Source organism: Pelodiscus sinensis, chromosome 9 (assembly GCF_049634645.1).
Source record: "Pelodiscus sinensis isolate JC-2024 chromosome 9, ASM4963464v1, whole genome shotgun sequence".
Classification (NCBI taxonomy): Eukaryota; Metazoa; Chordata; order Testudines; family Trionychidae; genus Pelodiscus; species Pelodiscus sinensis.
The window spans coordinates 55,030,243-55,047,618 of NC_134719.1; the positions used below are offsets into that span (position 1 = coordinate 55,030,243).

Here is a 17,376-nt window from a genome sequence, read left to right on the forward strand (position 1 = left end):
AAGGCACCTGGTATTAACCACTTGAAGAAACAGAATACTGGTCTAGATAGACCAGTATGCCCATTCTTATGTTCTTATGAAATGTTCAAAATATTCATAGCCAGCAGTCTGGTAGTTCAGACCTTAAAACTCATATGATGTTCATGAGTTAGTACAACATTCCCAAGACTTTAATGGGATGTTTAAATTTCTTCATGCAAAGTTAAAAAAAAAAGCAAAAAAAGCAAACAAAGCTGAAAGATGCACTTGTCCAGATAACGATATAAATAAATCTGTAGAAACTGACTCCCATGTCTACATGCAGATACATATGTGTATTCATGCATACACATCTAACATGCGCTAACATGTATACTTCCACATTGTTTAATAGTACAATTGTTATTTACTATCCCAACTACGATCAGGGCTCCAGGGTGGTAGGTGCTAGACATACACATAAAAAGAGAGAATCTTTTAATAAAGAGTTTATAATGTAGCTAGACAAAGATGGAGAAACACTGGTTCTTCTGCAATTGCTAGTCAGCAACATTCACTTTTTAAAGAGTAATATATTGTGACAGACCTAAGCCAGCAGCCTTCCACACTCTGGTGAAAGCAGAGATACAGGGCACTGAATAAGTGGCTTTCTCTTTCCAGTGTAAACTACTAGAGCAGGAGTGGCCAACAGCAGCAGAAGAAATGCGAAGAGCCACCTCAGAATTGTCAAGCAAAAAAAAGAAGGAGACTGCTCCTTTAAGGAGCAAGCAGGCTTAGACTTTTTGGCCATATCAGGCTCCCATCGATGGCCACCATCTTGGGCATCTTTTTGAATTGCCGACCCGGTGAGCACAGGGTAGCTGGCGGTGGGGCATTTGAGGGGGCGGGAGAGGCTTCGTAAGCCACACTTTTGGGGGAAAGAGCCTCATGTGGCTCCTGAGCCGCGGGTTGGCCATGGCTGTACTAAGGCCGGCTGCAGTAAAATGAAGGCAGGAAAACACATGGGGCTAATTAGCTAGCTTGCTCCCTCAGGAAGTCACTCCACACCTGCAGCCAAGGAGAGGAAGACAAACAGTGAGGGACCTGCAGGAGAAAGGGAGGAACAAGAAGCTGTGTGTGAGCTGAGAGCTGGTTAACATGTACCAGAGGGAGACATTTTGGAGGGGTTGTTTGGGGAAGTGGCCCAAAGAAAAAACCGCCAAGCCTGAAGGAAAACCAACCATGATTGCTGCTGCTATTTTAGGGTCCCTGGGCCAGAACCCGGAGTAGTGGGTCGGCCCAGGTTCCCCCCAAACCTTCCCCTGACACCAACACAGAGCCTGTCCCAAGAAGGGAGACCAGGACTATGAAGGGGTTTTCACCCCAAAACCATGGACTAGCCTGTGATGAGCATGGCTCACTAAGCTACGGACACTGCCTCCTGTAAAGAGAAAGGGGTTGTGTATAGGACCACTGCGCATGTCTGAGGCTAAAATTATCTGCCAGGAGCGCAAGACCCATGGAACACAGCCACAACTTTGCCACAGTATTTTAATACAATAATATACTTTTAGGTTACATCTATACTGCAGGCTTCTTGCGCAAGAACAGCTGTTCTTGCACAAAAACTTGCAGAGCATCTACACTGCATGTGTGTTCTTGCACAAGTGAATTTACAGTGAAGTGTTGGAACAGAGGGCTTCTTACACAAGAGATATTCCTCTCCTTGTGAAGGATATACCTTTTCGCACAAGAGCTCCCAGGGTTGGGGTCAGGCTCAGGGGACTAGAACACAACACCCTAGCCTCTAAGCCATGTGGGGACCCATTCTGCCCTGCTACTTTTAGGCTGCCCCTTATCCTGCATTCCCCTGCCAGACCCAGCTCCAGTTCTCTCCGTCCCGTCCTGGCATTGGGCTCAGGCTCCTCTTGTGCAAGAAGGCAGTGTGGACGGGAACAGGGGTTTCTTGCGCAAGAAAACCCTATGGCTAAAATGGCCATCAGAGCTTTCTTGTGCAAGAGCACATCCACACTGCCATGGATGCTCTTGCGCAAAAGCATCTCTCTTGTGCAAAATCACATGTCAGTGTGGACATGCAAACTCTTGTGCAAACCAGTTCTTGCAGAAGAAGTCTGCAGTGTAGATGTAGCCTTAGAGTTCCTTTCTCTTTTAAAAGTTTGTTATGAAATGAATACATACTTTGCCATCCAATTATTTGTGAACAAGCCAGCCAAAGGAAGAGAAGTCAAAAAGTTATGCCGCAAACTTTATTCACATGGGTGTACACACATGCGGCAGTACACACACCTCCCTACACAAAGACACAGACTTTTACATACATACAATGCATGCACATACTTGCCTACACAGAGATACTTATTCATGCGCTTTTCCAGAGGCAGCCTCAATCACCTATTTGGGAAGGTGGCTGGAATGGAAAAGATGGGGAGGGAAGAGGCTACAGATGAAAGCAGTGTGAAGGGCAGAGGGGGCAGTGAAGGCGAGAGGAGGGGCAGTAAGAGTATGAGGGTACAGGAGCATGAGGATTTGGGGGACAGATGTATAGGGACGTAATGGCAGTGCAGCAGTGTCTGGAGGTGAATGGATTACAGGGGGGATGGGGATAAGGGACATGGGAGGTGGCGAGTCTGGGTGGGAGAGAGGTGGAAGGGGTACAGTGGTGAGATTGGGACAAGGATAGATGGGATGAGGGAGGGGTGCAGTGATAGGATCTGCGGGGGTAGCCCCATTCCCAGTACTTGGAGATGGAGATACATTACTTCAGACTCCAGGGTGCTGGCAATTGGGCGACAGACAGACAGCGGTTCACTGCAGGGCACACACTGCAGCTTGAACCCTGCCATGGGAGGAGAAGAGGGCTGGGCAGCAGGGGAGACGTGTGCACCCGCCACATCACCCCTCAACAGCTGCCTGCTGAGCACGTACGAGTTGCACTAGTTCCTTTCCTGCCCTGACCCAGCCAATAGGATCTGTGCCTGTGGGCGGAGGGAGGGAGGGCTGTCGCTAGGATCTGAACCTGCTGTCTGCTTCCTGGCCAGGGAGCTGCACAGCACAGTGGTTAGCAGGGAGCCTGCCAGCCCCACTGCCCAGCACAATGGTGCCACCAACCAGAGACTCAATGGCCCAGTCAGCAGTGCTGACCAGAGACACCAGCATCCCTGTTTGACTGGACGTACCAGTCCAAACCCGGACACCTGGGCACTCTATTGTTAAACAAGTTTATCAGCAGTTAAGGACTGCCTGAAAAGATGAGCGGTTAGGAAACCTGAGAGGTAGCTCAGGGCAGTTAATTCAGAGAAGGCCAGTTCCAAGCACCTGTGTTCAAATAAAAGCAGGTTACCAGACCATTCCTTTAATCGCCCCCTCTTAGTTCCTGTTGATTGAGCTTTCCATACATGGGGTTCTGTTACTGAAAGGGAATGAGCCATTCTATTTTCACTGAACTTAATGGCAACCAACGTCCCTTTAATGGGAGCATTTTCAAGTACAAAATAGGTGGGGTTGCCAATCTGCTATAACACATAGGCAGCTACATCAAACATATAAAACACAGAAAACCGTTTATAAGGGAAGTACACTCACCTTCTTCACAATGTTTCTGATAGTCTGGACAGCATTTCCCATATTTTTCGCAGTCTGCATCACAATCACATTCTCTCCCTCTCACAAACGTTTCAAAGCACCGTCCCTTACAGGAGAGTTCTACACAAGGCAAAGCAAGACGTTCAGCGCTATTGCCTGTCTTTGGCTTGGATTGGCTTTGGTCTGTATTGGAACCCTTTTATAATGAAGTCATTCATTTTTGTTGTTATAAAGAGCAACTTCGTATAAGGAGCTAGTTGTTCTGAAGCCTATTTAAATCAATGTGAGGACTCCGCTTGCTTTCAGGGGATTGGCTGTCATGCTCTGTAACTGCAATTTGCACACTGTGGTGTACTGAAGCAATTTAGAATTTGCATTCTGCTTCACTACAAGCTGTTTCACTATCTCAGAATTCACTATAAAAAGGTTCCTTTGAAGAGGATTCCATTCCCCCCCTAGTCAGATGTGATGGCTCTGCAGTATGGGCCAGATGTTAAATATCTCAGAGGGCCTGAATTTAGAGTCAACAAAAATGTTATACTAGGCCAGATTTTCGAAGAAGCCCCACATTATTTGCATAAGCAATTATTTGCGTGGAGAAGATTAAAAATGTTAATTGAGTACAAAATTATTATTATTTATTATCTTATGACATAAGTATAATTAAATAATTCAAATTTAATTAATGCTGCCTATTCCTAATAATCCATTGGGGCTTAACTTTTAATAACCACTAAATTCCTTGCACTACATATTAAATAGTAAGGGTCAATTTATCTGCTTGCAAGAGTGTGCACAGCTCCCATTGATTTCAGAAAGTTATAGGAATTACCCATGTAAATGTTTGTCATATCTTAACACAGCCATTGACATTGTATAGTACGTGTGTAACAGATACATCTTGTGTATTTCAGCGGTCAGATTAGACCTGAAGTCACCAGAAGCTGAGAATACTCAGTACCACCCAGAACGGGGATCCAAATAAGCTGTCAGTTGGTAGTTACACTGGATGGCAGACAGGTAATGAACCCTCTCTGGGTCTGATCTCCTATTGAAGTTCGTCTGTGATTATGTGCAGGGATCAAAACCCTATTTTTCAATAAATATTTGTTGAGTGCTGCTAGGATCATTCATAGACAATTGGCAGCTTCTGACCTTACACTGATAGAAATTCAGTGTAGCCCAACTTATGTCAGGTTTAGCTCCTGATACGTACCAGTGTAAATGAGATCAGAAATAGGTCCTTAAATTACAGTGCTAAGAAAAATTGCATTCCTAATCATTACTCTGACATGTTACTAATGCCAAAATCACTCTGTCAGCTCAGTGGGATTACCTGCATGTTTAAAGTATCAGAGGGGTAGCCGTGTTAGTATGGATCTGCAAAAGCGATGAGGAGTCCTGTGGCACCTTAGAGACTAACAGATGTATTGGAGCATAAGCTTTTGTGGGCAAAGACCCACTTCATCAGATGCATCTGGCAAAGTGGGTCTTTGCCACGAAAGCTTACGCTCCAATACATCTGTTAGTCTATAAGGTGCCACAGGATTCCTCATCACTTCTGCATGTTTAAACGTAAGCACACGCTTGGTCAGGGCTAGGGTGCTCAGCACATAGAATACATAGCCACAAAGAGCCAGACTTGCCTGTCTACCACTAGAGACCTTTAAAAATCTGCCCCTTAGTAACTAAAGACCCTGTTGTATAATAAAGAGAATCTGCAACATTTCAGACCATCCTATCATTCAAGAGAATCAAAGAAATATTGAAATTGCTGAGCAGATTAAAATTTTGTCTTATTCAAATCAGGTTTACCTGAGCTATCAATACACTCCATGTAATAAATATGACTGGTTTAATCACAATACAAGTCCCTTCCATGGGGCTATTTGTGCAGTAAGGTACCAATTAGTAAAGGTGGTGTAATCAGGGTTTATGATTCTGTAATGATAGAGCTAAAAAATCTTACCCTAGAATGTTTTAGCCATTGTTTGAACTGCAATGAAAGTAGCATACCCTGGTTATCTGAAGGGGTTGTCTGCATTGTGCATTTAGTCCACACCAGAAGGTGAAATTGAGTAACATTCTAGTGCACACTAGCATGTTGCATAATAACTGGCTGATGTGGATCTTACTGGCATGCAAACAAATTTCCCGGTGCATGGTAACATAGTACTGTTTAAACAGACCTATATTAGTGTACATTAGTCCATACTTGTGCACCCATTCACACCCCTCTGGCGTAGCCTGAAACACTCTGTAGACAAAACTTAATCATAAAAATGAATATAAGGCATTGATACCTGACAATAAACCTAATTTGCCGAAATCCTTGTAAAAATACAGGCAGTCCCCGGGTTACGTACAAGATAGGGACTGTAGGTTTGTTCTTAAGTTGAATTTGTATGTAAGTCGGAACTGGTACATATTGTAGGGGAAACTCTAGCCAAACATTTCTCCAGAGCTCAGTTTTATTCTCCCACACCTCACTTCCCTCAGTCCTTTATTCTCAAGCTGAGGTGTCTGCTGAGAAAAGCCGCTCCATGTCTCCCTGGTCTGCTGGGGGGGGGGAGGGGCACTAGCTTCACATCTCCCTGGTCTGCTGGGGGGAAGCAGCTAGTGCAGGGTTGCCTCACCCCGTTTGTAAGTAGGGATCCGATGTAAGTAGGATCCATGTAACCCGGGGACTGCCTGTAGACAGAAACCTGTATATTTGCACTGTTCAGTGACATTTCAATTGCAGGAGACCTATTCAGAGTCTAATATTCATTCTGTTGTTTTCCCAATCAGTTTCCCACACAACATTTTCAACTACTTGGGCTCAGCATATGGAAACAGATGTGAGTTTTTAAGGTGGCAAATTTCAACTACTTTTTCCTTAGCAGTTGTAGGGCCATAGTGAGACGTCATCACATTTAAAAACAAGAAAACCTTAGTCAGTAGCAATTTTTGGCTTCAAAACTGATAGCAGAATCTGATCCAAAGTCCAATGAAGTCAGTGAAAGACTCCTGTTGACTTCGCTGGGCTTTAAATCAGGACCTCTGGTTCCATGGCTTTTAAAATGTTGCTTTAAAAGATTTTTTTTTTAAAGCAATGAACCGGATGGGCCCCAAATTGTAAGTAAATTATTCACCCCTTGTGTGCTGCTCTGCTTCTTTTCAAAGCAGGGCACTTTTCTTCATGGCAGCCTAATTATTGTACCTGTGAATATTGGACTTTTTGAAGTGGCGATTATCCGTGAAAAACATTCACTATTCAGACGCAATACAACATTTACGAGAAGGAAACAAGAGACAAAGTAAAGCGAAGGGGGGGGGGGGGCAGGGGAGTTGAACACTGAGACGAGAACATGGTACAGGAGCCAAAAAAAGTAGGAGCAAAAGCTCGTCATTGTAGAAACTCATGGGGTTTGACAACTTACCCTCTGTGCAGAATTTCTTGTAATCGTGGCAGCACTCCATGTAGTGTAGACAGCTATAATCACAATGGCAGGCAGCCTCTCTAGAATACCCTTCCCCACATCTCCCTGCACAGCTTGATAAATCTAAAATCACACAATACTAATTTTAAACAGTGCCAAACTAGAATGGTTTGTAAGGAAACAGTGAATGGCAAAGTAATAAGGTGGTTAATTTTTTTTTCTTTTAAGTATTTAATTTGCTTACTCATTATAAGCAAAACTGTGGACCCAATCCAACTCCTATTGAAATTTATGGGAGTCTTTTCATTGTCTACAATGGGCCAAGGATTGGGCCCTATATTAGGGAGTATAATAGCTGCATTATCCAGACTTCATAAGTAAAGGTTTCTACTATGGGATATTTTTAAAGTTTGATGTGGCTTCTAGGAGGCAGGTTTCTTCTTTCCAGTTAGACCAAAATATATCTACTGAATATGCAAAAAAATGTCAAGAGTTGTTTCGCTTCCACTGAAATCAGTGGCAAAAGTCCCATTGATTGGGAGTTGGATTGGGCCCAAGACATGTTAATTTGTCTTTTATGCTTTGAATGAGGATTACTGCGAGCTAGAATGTGTAGCTGTGGGCAGACTATCACTGTGCATGAATTCATTTTCTGGGTTAGAGATGAGCCCGAGCTTGGAAATGCAGAGACATATTTCAAACAGGAAAGCTTAGAGGGATGATGTCTAAAGTTTTGGATTGGTATATTATGGAAATAGATAGGGGACAACTGGAGGTCTGCCTCCCCACTAACTAGGTTTGCAAACTGCAGCAGCCCTCATCCAGAGGATGAGCTGGAGATTGGTGTGGGATCATCTTTCGTACTGAATGAATCCGCTTTATGGCGAGTGATCAGCATATGTATCTGACCTGTCATCGCTTAGAAAAACAAGATTTGGTCAGTGTGGGTGAACTGACTGGTATGACTAATTTGACTGTTAATTTTGCCTCTTAATGATTACAACAATGTTTAAAGTGAATAGAAACAATCAAAATATTTTTCAAAAAATTAAACAACAAACTCCAGATGGAACACTGGGAGAGTGCAGTTCTGCTTTGAAAAGACCAGTGAATATGGCTGTGGGAGATGGGGTTTCTATTTTATTTGACTTCCAGAATAAAGTTGCTCCAATTACAAATAAAAGGTACCTTGGCTCTCAGTGAAACCTGCATTATCTCAATGATGGCTCTGTGTGTGATCACATAAGTGTAACTAAGGATCTGTCTGCACAGAAAAAGCTGGGCAATAGGTTAGCTTATCTTGAGTCCAGCTAGTACAAGTAATAGTAACAGTGAAGGTAGCTCAACATGGGCTTCGGAGCAGGCTGGGGACCCAAGTATTTGCCCGATTCCTACTACCTATGCTGCACTGTATGCACTACTGGTGTCCCAGTCGTCCAGAGGATATACCCTAAATGCAGAATCGGAAGGCAATGTGCTATTGACAGCATACTTTGGGCTTGTTTAAAAAAATTATGTCTGTCCATTAGTGAATAGATCACAGTACCAAGAAATTCTATGGCAGAGCTACTGAACATGAGGCCCGTGGGCCGCCTGCGGCCTGTTTGTTTGTGGCCCGCAGTAGGTTTGGGTTTACTCAGGGCTCAACACGCAGCCTGTGGGTGGGATCCTTTGAACATGACCTCCACTGGGAACACACTCCATACTGGCGAGTCAATATAATGGTCTTCTGTTGATATTCGTTTTCGTAGTTAAATTCCTGGACTGTCATTGCTCATTAAAAGTGCTGTCAGATGGGTGGAAATAAGGTACGTTATTAATATCAGCAGAACTGACTTAAATGGAGCCTGGGTATTGTGTAGTCTTGACTTAATCTTTGTATTCGTGCCTGTCAGTGTGAAAGAAACTATTTGTATATATTTGCATATACATGCAACCACACTTAAGATGCAGCCCTCGGCATATGCTGTGAGTATCATTGTGGCCCCCAGGGCTTCCCAAGTTGAGTAGCCCTGTCCTATGGTATTGTTCTTACAGTCCCTTTTCAAAGCAAGACTGAACTTCAGTTGACATGCCTGATATCATTCTGAGATGGACTCACTCTCTGAAGTTTAGTGATAGAGATGTAGCCGTGTTAGTCTGATGTAGCTGAAACAAAATACAGGACTATGTAGCACTTTAAAGACTAACAAGATGGTTTATTAGATGATGAGCTTTCGTGGGCCAGACCCACTTCCTCAGATCAAATAGTGGAAGAAAATAGTCACAACCATATATACCAAAGGATACAATTTTAAAAAAATGAACACACATGAAAAGGACAAATCACATTACAGAACAGAAAGGGGATGTGGGGGGGGGGGGGGGGGGGGGGGGAAGGAAGGTGAATGCCAGTGAGTTAATGATATTAGAGGTGGGGAAGGGGAAATGTCTGTGAGTTAATAGTATTAGAGGTGATAATTGGGGAAGCTATTACAAAGATAGCTTCCCCAATTATCACCTCTAATACTATTAACTCACAGACATTTCCCCTTCCCCACCTCTAATATCATTAACTCACTGGCATTCACCTTCCTTCCCCCCCCCCCCCCCCCCCCCACATCCCCCTTCTGTTCTGTAATGTGATTTGTCCTTTTCATGTGTGTTCATTTTTTTTTTAAATTGTATCCTTTGGTATATATGGTTGTGACTATTTTCTTCCATTATTTGATCTGAGGAAGTGGGTCTGGCCCACGAAAGCTCATCATCTAATAAACCATCTTGTTAGTCTTTAAAGTGCTACATAGTCCTGTATTTTCTCTGAAGTTTAAAATTTAGGAATTGTTGGGTCCCAGTCCTGCTCATCAGGATAAAATACATTCTTTCCTTTTGTTCATGTGGATTCTTCATGTTCAGTGGGGTGACATTCATCTTACAGAGTGGCTTCAATGGAAGAAAAATATTCCAGGTTGCTGCAGTGCTGGGAGATCATGGATAATTAAAGATAGTGTGTGTGTGTGTGGGGGGGGGGGGACTCCCTCTTTTGCATTTAGAAGTAAAAATCTACCTGACAGATAGAACTGTTTTATCAATGAAACCATCACAGCTTCTATCTGCAGTCAATGATCTTGTTCTGTTAGATCATACAATCATCTTGGAACAATTCCCCTAATAAATGAGAGCTACACTAGTGTACTAACAGCCTCCCCTTCAGGAACCAAAATATGCAAATGAAGCATCCTTAAATGCGAACGAAGAGACTGTACATTTAGTAAACAAGCTGAAAAAAAGACTCAAGACAGTGAGTTGAAATGTCAAGAAACAACAAGAAATAACACACAACACAGCACTGGAGACAAGGAAAAAAATTCAACAACATACAATGTACGTGTGTGTGTGTGTATCAGAGGAGATGGCATAAAAATAATAATTAAAACTGTGCAAGAGTTAGATCCCATCTTTGTTTGCTACCAGGTCTCTACATAGCTTGTTACACCATAATTCTCCCTCCATGTACGAGAGATGGCTGAGGGAAAAACATAGGTGAAATCTGGACTCAAGATGAAAAAAATTATGAACTATAGGATAAGTTATTTCTTTTTTTTTTTTAAGACACTTTTGGCTTAATACATTCTTTCCTGGCAGTAAGGTTCTGATCCTTGTTGATGTTAGTACAAAAATTCCCACTCACTTCAAAAGGAATTCCACTGGGCTCTAAGATCCTGTGTAGGTAAAATTTCACTCCTGCCTTGTGAGAGGAGAGCTGTTGAGAATGTTTTGTGTAACCACTATTCAACTATGTAATATCTGCTGCAATAGAAACCTACAGTATTTAAATTGCTTCCTAATTGCTTCCTGAATTTAAGAGAAATTCAAAGTAATTACAGTATTAGAGAAATTAATGCCACAAGAAAATTATCTGATAGTGCGTGACTGACTGACAAGGAAAGTATTTAGTTATCATATTATGTTACATGCCCTGTCCTGATTCTGATCAGTATTTTACCCATCCTTGCCAAATTAATCAATGGTGTAATTCCAAGTATCCCATTGGATTATATCAACAGTGGATTTGACTATTGTTTAGAGGTTAATAGGATCTGCAGGCTATCTCTATAGAAAGAGAGCTGTAGATACACACACACTCACATAACATGTACATATACATTTTACATGACACTGAGATTTATAAATTACTCCACTTAAAAGGCCAATTTATATTAACAGATGTTTAAAAAGACTGTCAACTTTTGGCAAACTGAATCATGGTACCCATGTTGCTAAATCATTTAGTTGTAATTTAGTAGAATCTTAAATGATTCTTTCATTGCAAACACTTCTTATTTATATTAATTTATGTTTCCAAATATTCCAAACAACTTTGCTTCCATCGTGTGTTTTACAATACCTTCAGAAGAAACTTGCTGAATCAAAGATGCTGAAAATAACACCAGGGATATGTAATATATATTCCACAGCATGGTTATTTTTAGGTACTGCATTCTTCCTGAAAAGAAACAGTGTATTGAAGAAATACTCTGACCACTATATGAAATGTACATGGATGCTTTATTATCTATAATGAAAATCATGTAACAATTTAAACATCATTTAAAAATATTAAGAAACCTTGCTAATTCAGAATTATACCATGTATCTCCTCACAATAAGTTGATTATGCATTACATTTTGCAGAAAAAAAGATGTAAATAACATCATTCTTTAAAGCCTATTTCTGTAAATTATAGCAGTTCATGGAGTTATATTTTTGTAGAAGTCCCTAAATAGGAGGAATATAGTCAATTAGATACATTTATTTAATCTGCAAGCTAATTTCTAATGAGATATGGCTGGCAAAACTACTTATATTTTAAAAAATTGCTATCAAAACACAACTTGTCAAACAAATTAATCAGCAGATTGGGTAAAAAATAATCGAACAAATTGTTAATGTAGACATTTCATTATTGCTTAGAACAGTGGAGAAGTGGTTTTCAGCTTTATTTCGCTTGAACAAAATATTGTGAATAAAGAGTATTGTACTTACCCTCCAAAGGTTATGTCTGCTTTCAGGGATATTTTAGACGTTTTATATATTGCTGTAAATATACTGTGATGAACTAATTACCCAACATGTTGGGTTGTCTCTGTTGATTTTGTCTATGACAGCAAAGTTTCCAAAGCATTTGGAAAAGGTTCCAGATGACTAGAGTTAAGCAACATCTGGAGAACAAAAACTCCCTTTAAAATAATTACAAAAATAAATTAATTATATTTAGACTTATTAGGCAAAACGTAATTTTAATTTTATATTGAAATGAACAGATTATCTGGTAGGTATTAGATTATGTTGCACAGCAGTAGAAAATCATTGCAGAGAAACATTGACTCTATTTTCTTTCCTATCTTATCAAACAGTAGTTTTAAAGTTATGCACTACTATGTGCTATTAATACCAGCATTTCTTTTCACATTGTTTTAAAGAACAATTATAATACTATTAATACTTAATTCATATAGTACCAAATAATGGACAAAATTTAGCAGCTCACACTTGGAAATTGAAAAGGAATATTTTCCTGTGTAAGAACTAGCCAAAAGCTGAAAGATTTGGTCCAAACTTTAATTTACACAATTCAGAACATGTGATTACTTTTAAGCATTAATTTAGACATTTAAATTACTCTGATAGTCAAGATATTTATCTATTTCATACTGAACAGATTCAGAACATTGGAGGATTACATGCAGATCCTTCTTTTTTAGAATTGAATTATGCTACAAGTGGGCTTCTTCAAACTTTTAATGGGGCCAGTTTAGTAAAAAATGCCCTGTTCCTGATTATACTTAAGCAGTATAGATCAGGAAAGAAAGCAGTTCTTTCCTGAATTATGGATAGATTTAAGCAGATTCTTAGAGCACGTCTATGGTATGCGGAAGATTGATGCAGCTGTGGTCGATCTTCTGGGGTTTGATTTTAGTGGGTCTAGTATAGACCCTCTAACTCGACTCAGAAAGTACCCTTGTTGTGGCTGGTACTCTTGCTTGTCATGAGTAGTAAGGGAAGCCAATGGGATTGTTCCCGTTGGCCTCCCACTGTGTGGACAGCGCAAAAGTGTGATTTAAAATACATCGACGCCAACATAGCTGGAATTGCGTATCTTACTTTGACCTGCCGCTGCAGTGTAGACCAGGCCTCAGCGTTCACCTCCCTTGGAGCCAATATGGCTTGTTCCAAATTTATTATTTGGTAACAATAAAACTGCTTTGAGATTAACGTAGTTTAATGACATGGGCAATAACCTCAAAACTTCCAGCCCTATATACATTTATAGCCATCTGCAATGTATAAAATAGAAAGCATACTTGCATCATATAAGTTTGTATTACAGTTTATAGAAGTATATTTGTCCAATATTCTGAGAACACCTAGAATACAGAGTTATGAGGGCCAGCGCCAGCCTTAGACAAGGGCAATCAAGGCTGTGTGTGTGTTCTCCACCTACTTGACTATAGGTCGTAGGGGTACCAAAAATATTTTCCACAAGGGTAGCAAAACACCTAGAGCCAAGCCAGAGTAGGATGGACATAAAAAATGGAAACCCTCCTATCTGAAAAAGAGTACTTTAAACAAAATATTATGAACAAAGCTAAGTATTGTGCTTTCCCTACAAAGGATTTGTCTGCTTTCAGGGATATTTCAGACATCTCATATCTCCTATATTGCTCTAAACATGCTGTCACAAGCTAATTGCCCAACGTGTCTGAGTAACATGATAAATATGAGTGATATCAGATTTTTATATAAGGATCTTAATGCACTTAACAATCTTCCCAATGTGCTTGCAGGATAAGTATTATTTGCAGAAAGGAAACATAGCCACAGAAAAGATTCAGCATTTATTCAAGGTCACATGCTGGGGGCAGTATCATTATACTATATTTATTATACTATATAATATTACTATATTATATTTATTATCTATCAATAATTTCAGTTCATTATTTCCCAGCAGTTGACTCAGTAAGCAATTTACTTGACAGTGAAAGTGTGTGGTAGGGAGGAATAGGAGCACTATCTAAATATCTGAAGTCAGGAAAAAGAAGGAAATTGGTCAGGCTGGTCCCAAGAGATGCAAAGTGGGATTATTGTGATTAGTCTCACCTGAAAATTAGTGGGAACTTGAGTAATTTAAAACTAGACTGGACAATAAATTGTAGGGAGCGTCTTGCACTGGCATAATTGGGGTGGAAAAGGTGACATAATTGAGACTTTTCCATCTTTAATTTCTAACAGGCTATGATTGCTAATGCCATTATAGATTGGCCTACACTCTCATGAGGAAAAAAGCATCCGATACTATCAACAACAAAACCCATACAACAAAATGAATGTCTACCCTCCATTAGTACTGATAATATTGTATCAAACCATTCTGTGAAATATGGCCAAAAGCATAAATAAAGAAGGAAGATGGGGAATTACATTTTGGCTATTGGCTTTATTGTATATTTTAGATGCTATTACATTTGATAAGATATTGTATAGCATTTACATCATTTGAGAATGCAGTGTTAAGGCTATCCCAGCCTTGAAGTTCAAGCTGATTTCACTTGCCATTATGTTCATTATGTGTTTTATTTTTATTTTATTTTATATATGTTTGAGTCAACTTTAGTGCTCATGTAAGTTTCCTTAGAACTGGCTTGAGCCAGGCTTAGAATCTGAGCAAATACTATGCAAGTTTCCCTACGCTTCTTCAGAGCTACATAACTTCCACCTAATCCAATCTTGGGCAGAGATTGCCAGACTGCGTGGTAGTTTAGAAATGTTCACTGAATGGTAGGTGGCCTTCAGCAAAACTGGGGCTTAAGTAATGGCATAAATGATACGACTTATGCTTAGTACTTTGCTGGTTCTGGACTCTAATGCTACATCTATGCAGTTTCCCTCTTCCGCCAAAGCCTATGCAAATGAAGCACAGATTAGCATATTGCCATGCTTCATTTGCATAAGTAATTAGGAGCCCTTTTTGTGCAAGAGGTTATTGCGCAAAAACCCCCTCTTGCACAAGAGCATTTCTTCCTGAAAAAATGAGGAAGAACGCAAGGGGGGAGGGTTGTTGTGTAGACGGCACCTCTTTGCGCTCATGCAAGTCTCTGAGCCTCTGGGCTCCACTGCAGAGCTGGAGCATGAGCACCAATAGGCCCCACTGTGCGGGGAACCCCAAGCTTTTTTTTCCTGCTTCTCAGTTGAGAGCAAGGCCAGAGAGGTTTGTTTGGGGTGTTTTGTTTTGGGGGTTTGTTTGCTTCTCGCATGGGGGCTGGGTCTGTGAGGGCTATTTTTTTGCTTCTCACTTGTGTGTGGCCCCTAACTAATTTTTTTCTGGGTCAGTGCCCCCCAATCAAAGAAAGCCCTTCCCCCCAATCTAGTTGTGCATGGCCATGAGGCGTTTGATGGCCTGTTATTGGCCCTGCCACTGATTTGTTTGACTTGGGACAAGACCTTTAGGCCAAGATGCTCAAAGCATCTAACTCCCATTTAACACAGGCTGAAAAGTCCATGGCATTTTTAGAGAAAGGTAGCAGTGTGATAGGCCTTAGAGCCAGTGCTATATATCCTCTAGCTACTCTTTTGCTTGGTTCTTTTCTCCATATACATTATTTAAATACTGGTTTAAAGTGAATGGTGTGGAAAAATAGAATAAGGAAGAGCTATTTGCTCCTTTACTAACCATCATCCAATTAAATGTATAGGCAGCAGATTTAAAACAAATTATTTCTTCACAGTAAACCTATGGAACTCTTCGCCAGGAGATGGTGGAAAGGCCCAGACTACAACAGGGTTTCAATAAGAACAAATAAGTTCAAGGAGAGTAAGTCCATCAATGGCTACTGTCCAGAAAGAGCAGGAATGGTGTCCCTAGCTTCTGTTTGCCAGAAGCTGGGAATGGGAGACAGAGGATGAATCATTTGATGATTGACTCTTCTGTTGATGCCTTCTGAAGTACCTGACATTGACCACTGTCGGAAGACAGGATACTGGGCTAGATGGACCATTGGTCTGACCCAGTATGGCCATTCTGATCTTATATAGAACCCAAATGTATCTGCACTCCTGGTGTAACCTAGTAAGCGCCTCTCCACTTCCAAAGCTGAGACAGAATCCAGGAGTCCTGACAGTCTCTCTCTCTCTCTCTCTCTCCCTCTCTCTCTCTCTCATTCTCTCCTGTTAGTAACAAAGTAAGAATATAGATTACAATTTTAAGGCTAACCAGTGTCCCATAAGTGACTTGCTGCAAGATATTCGAATGTTAATATTAGAACCAAGTGGGTCTAATATTTATTTATTTAAATTGTATTTCTTTTATATAGGAATTAGATCCAGTTTTCCTGTCAGCTAATTGCTATGCTATCTGCCAAAAAAAAAAAACCACCCTAGATTTTTTTCAGTGCCTTAGTAGCCTTAGACAGAGGTGATATGTGTGTGTGGGGGCGGGGGGGGGGGAGGGGGAAATGGAATCGCCTCCCCCCCCCCCATTTGCTGCTTGGCTTGTACTGATCATGCTCAGTAACACTGCTGAATAGGAATGTAAGTGAGTAATCGAGTCAAATACTTAAAAGCCGGTTCCCCCAGCACTGTCTTGGCAGTGCTGTCTCTCTCCTTCTCCCCTCCTCCCCTCCCCACTGCTACCTCTATCAGAGCTCCCCGCGCTGTGGCTCTGCCTTTTAAATGTAGGAAGAGCCCAGCGGGAAGACCTGCCATTTCTATAAGGAGTTGGATACTGTCCTTGGCAATGACCCCACTTCCACCGCCAAGAGCCCCATGGATACTTGGGAGGACATGGCGGCAGTATACCAAGGACCCAATTCAGAGAATGAAATAGTGGGTGAAGAGGCTGAGGTAGACGAAGAGCAGGGGCTCCCCTTGAGGTCACCAAGTGTGTCTGGCAGCTAGGAACTGTTCTCCACTGTCAGCCATTGCCAGTCTGAGCAATGGAGACCAGGAAGCAGGAGCTGTGGTGCAGGCAAGTGGCTATGGTTTGTGCAGTGCAGGGCTGAGGAGACAGCCAAGTGGGAGGCTGGCTGTGTTTCTATGAGCTACACGTAGCCCTGGGTAACCAATCGATATGGCCGAGTTTGATATTGGTGTTCACCATGATCTCAATGGACTCCTGCAGAGAGAGGTTATCGAAACTTTAGCTGAGGTACTTGTCCATTTTCTGCCCCAGGTTCCATGGCAGTGCAGCTTTGTCCCTTCCCCCATTGTAGGACACTGTCCTGTACCACTCATCAGTCACTTGTGTAGGGACCAAAGCAGAATTTAGGTGGGTTGCTCATGGAGCAGATCGAAAGCCACAAGCCAGGAGAAGTTACGCTCTTGCTTACCCTGAACAAGGAGGGATGAGCCAGG

General features: G+C 41.5%; 1 protein-coding gene across 2 annotated transcripts in view; it reads right to left on the bottom strand.

The window, feature by feature from the left end:
* PRG4 (proteoglycan 4) overlaps positions 1–12,112 on the bottom strand; it is a 37,838-nt gene extending 25,726 nt beyond the window's left edge. The window contains exons 1-4 of one of the 2 annotated variants that reach the window (XM_006110867.4): positions 12,010–12,112; positions 11,371–11,469; positions 6,984–7,106; positions 3,562–3,681 (exon numbers count right to left, since the gene is read on the bottom strand). In XM_006110867.4, the coding sequence (XP_006110929.3) occupies positions 3,562–3,681; positions 6,984–7,106; positions 11,371–11,464 (337 nt within the window). In that variant the 5' untranslated portion in view covers positions 11,465–11,469; positions 12,010–12,112. The remainder of the gene's footprint in view (positions 1–3,561; positions 3,682–6,983; positions 7,107–11,370; positions 11,470–12,009) is intronic. The other variant, XM_025181860.2, reaches the window with a different exon arrangement.
* Positions 12,113–17,376: the final 5,264 nt, after the last annotated feature.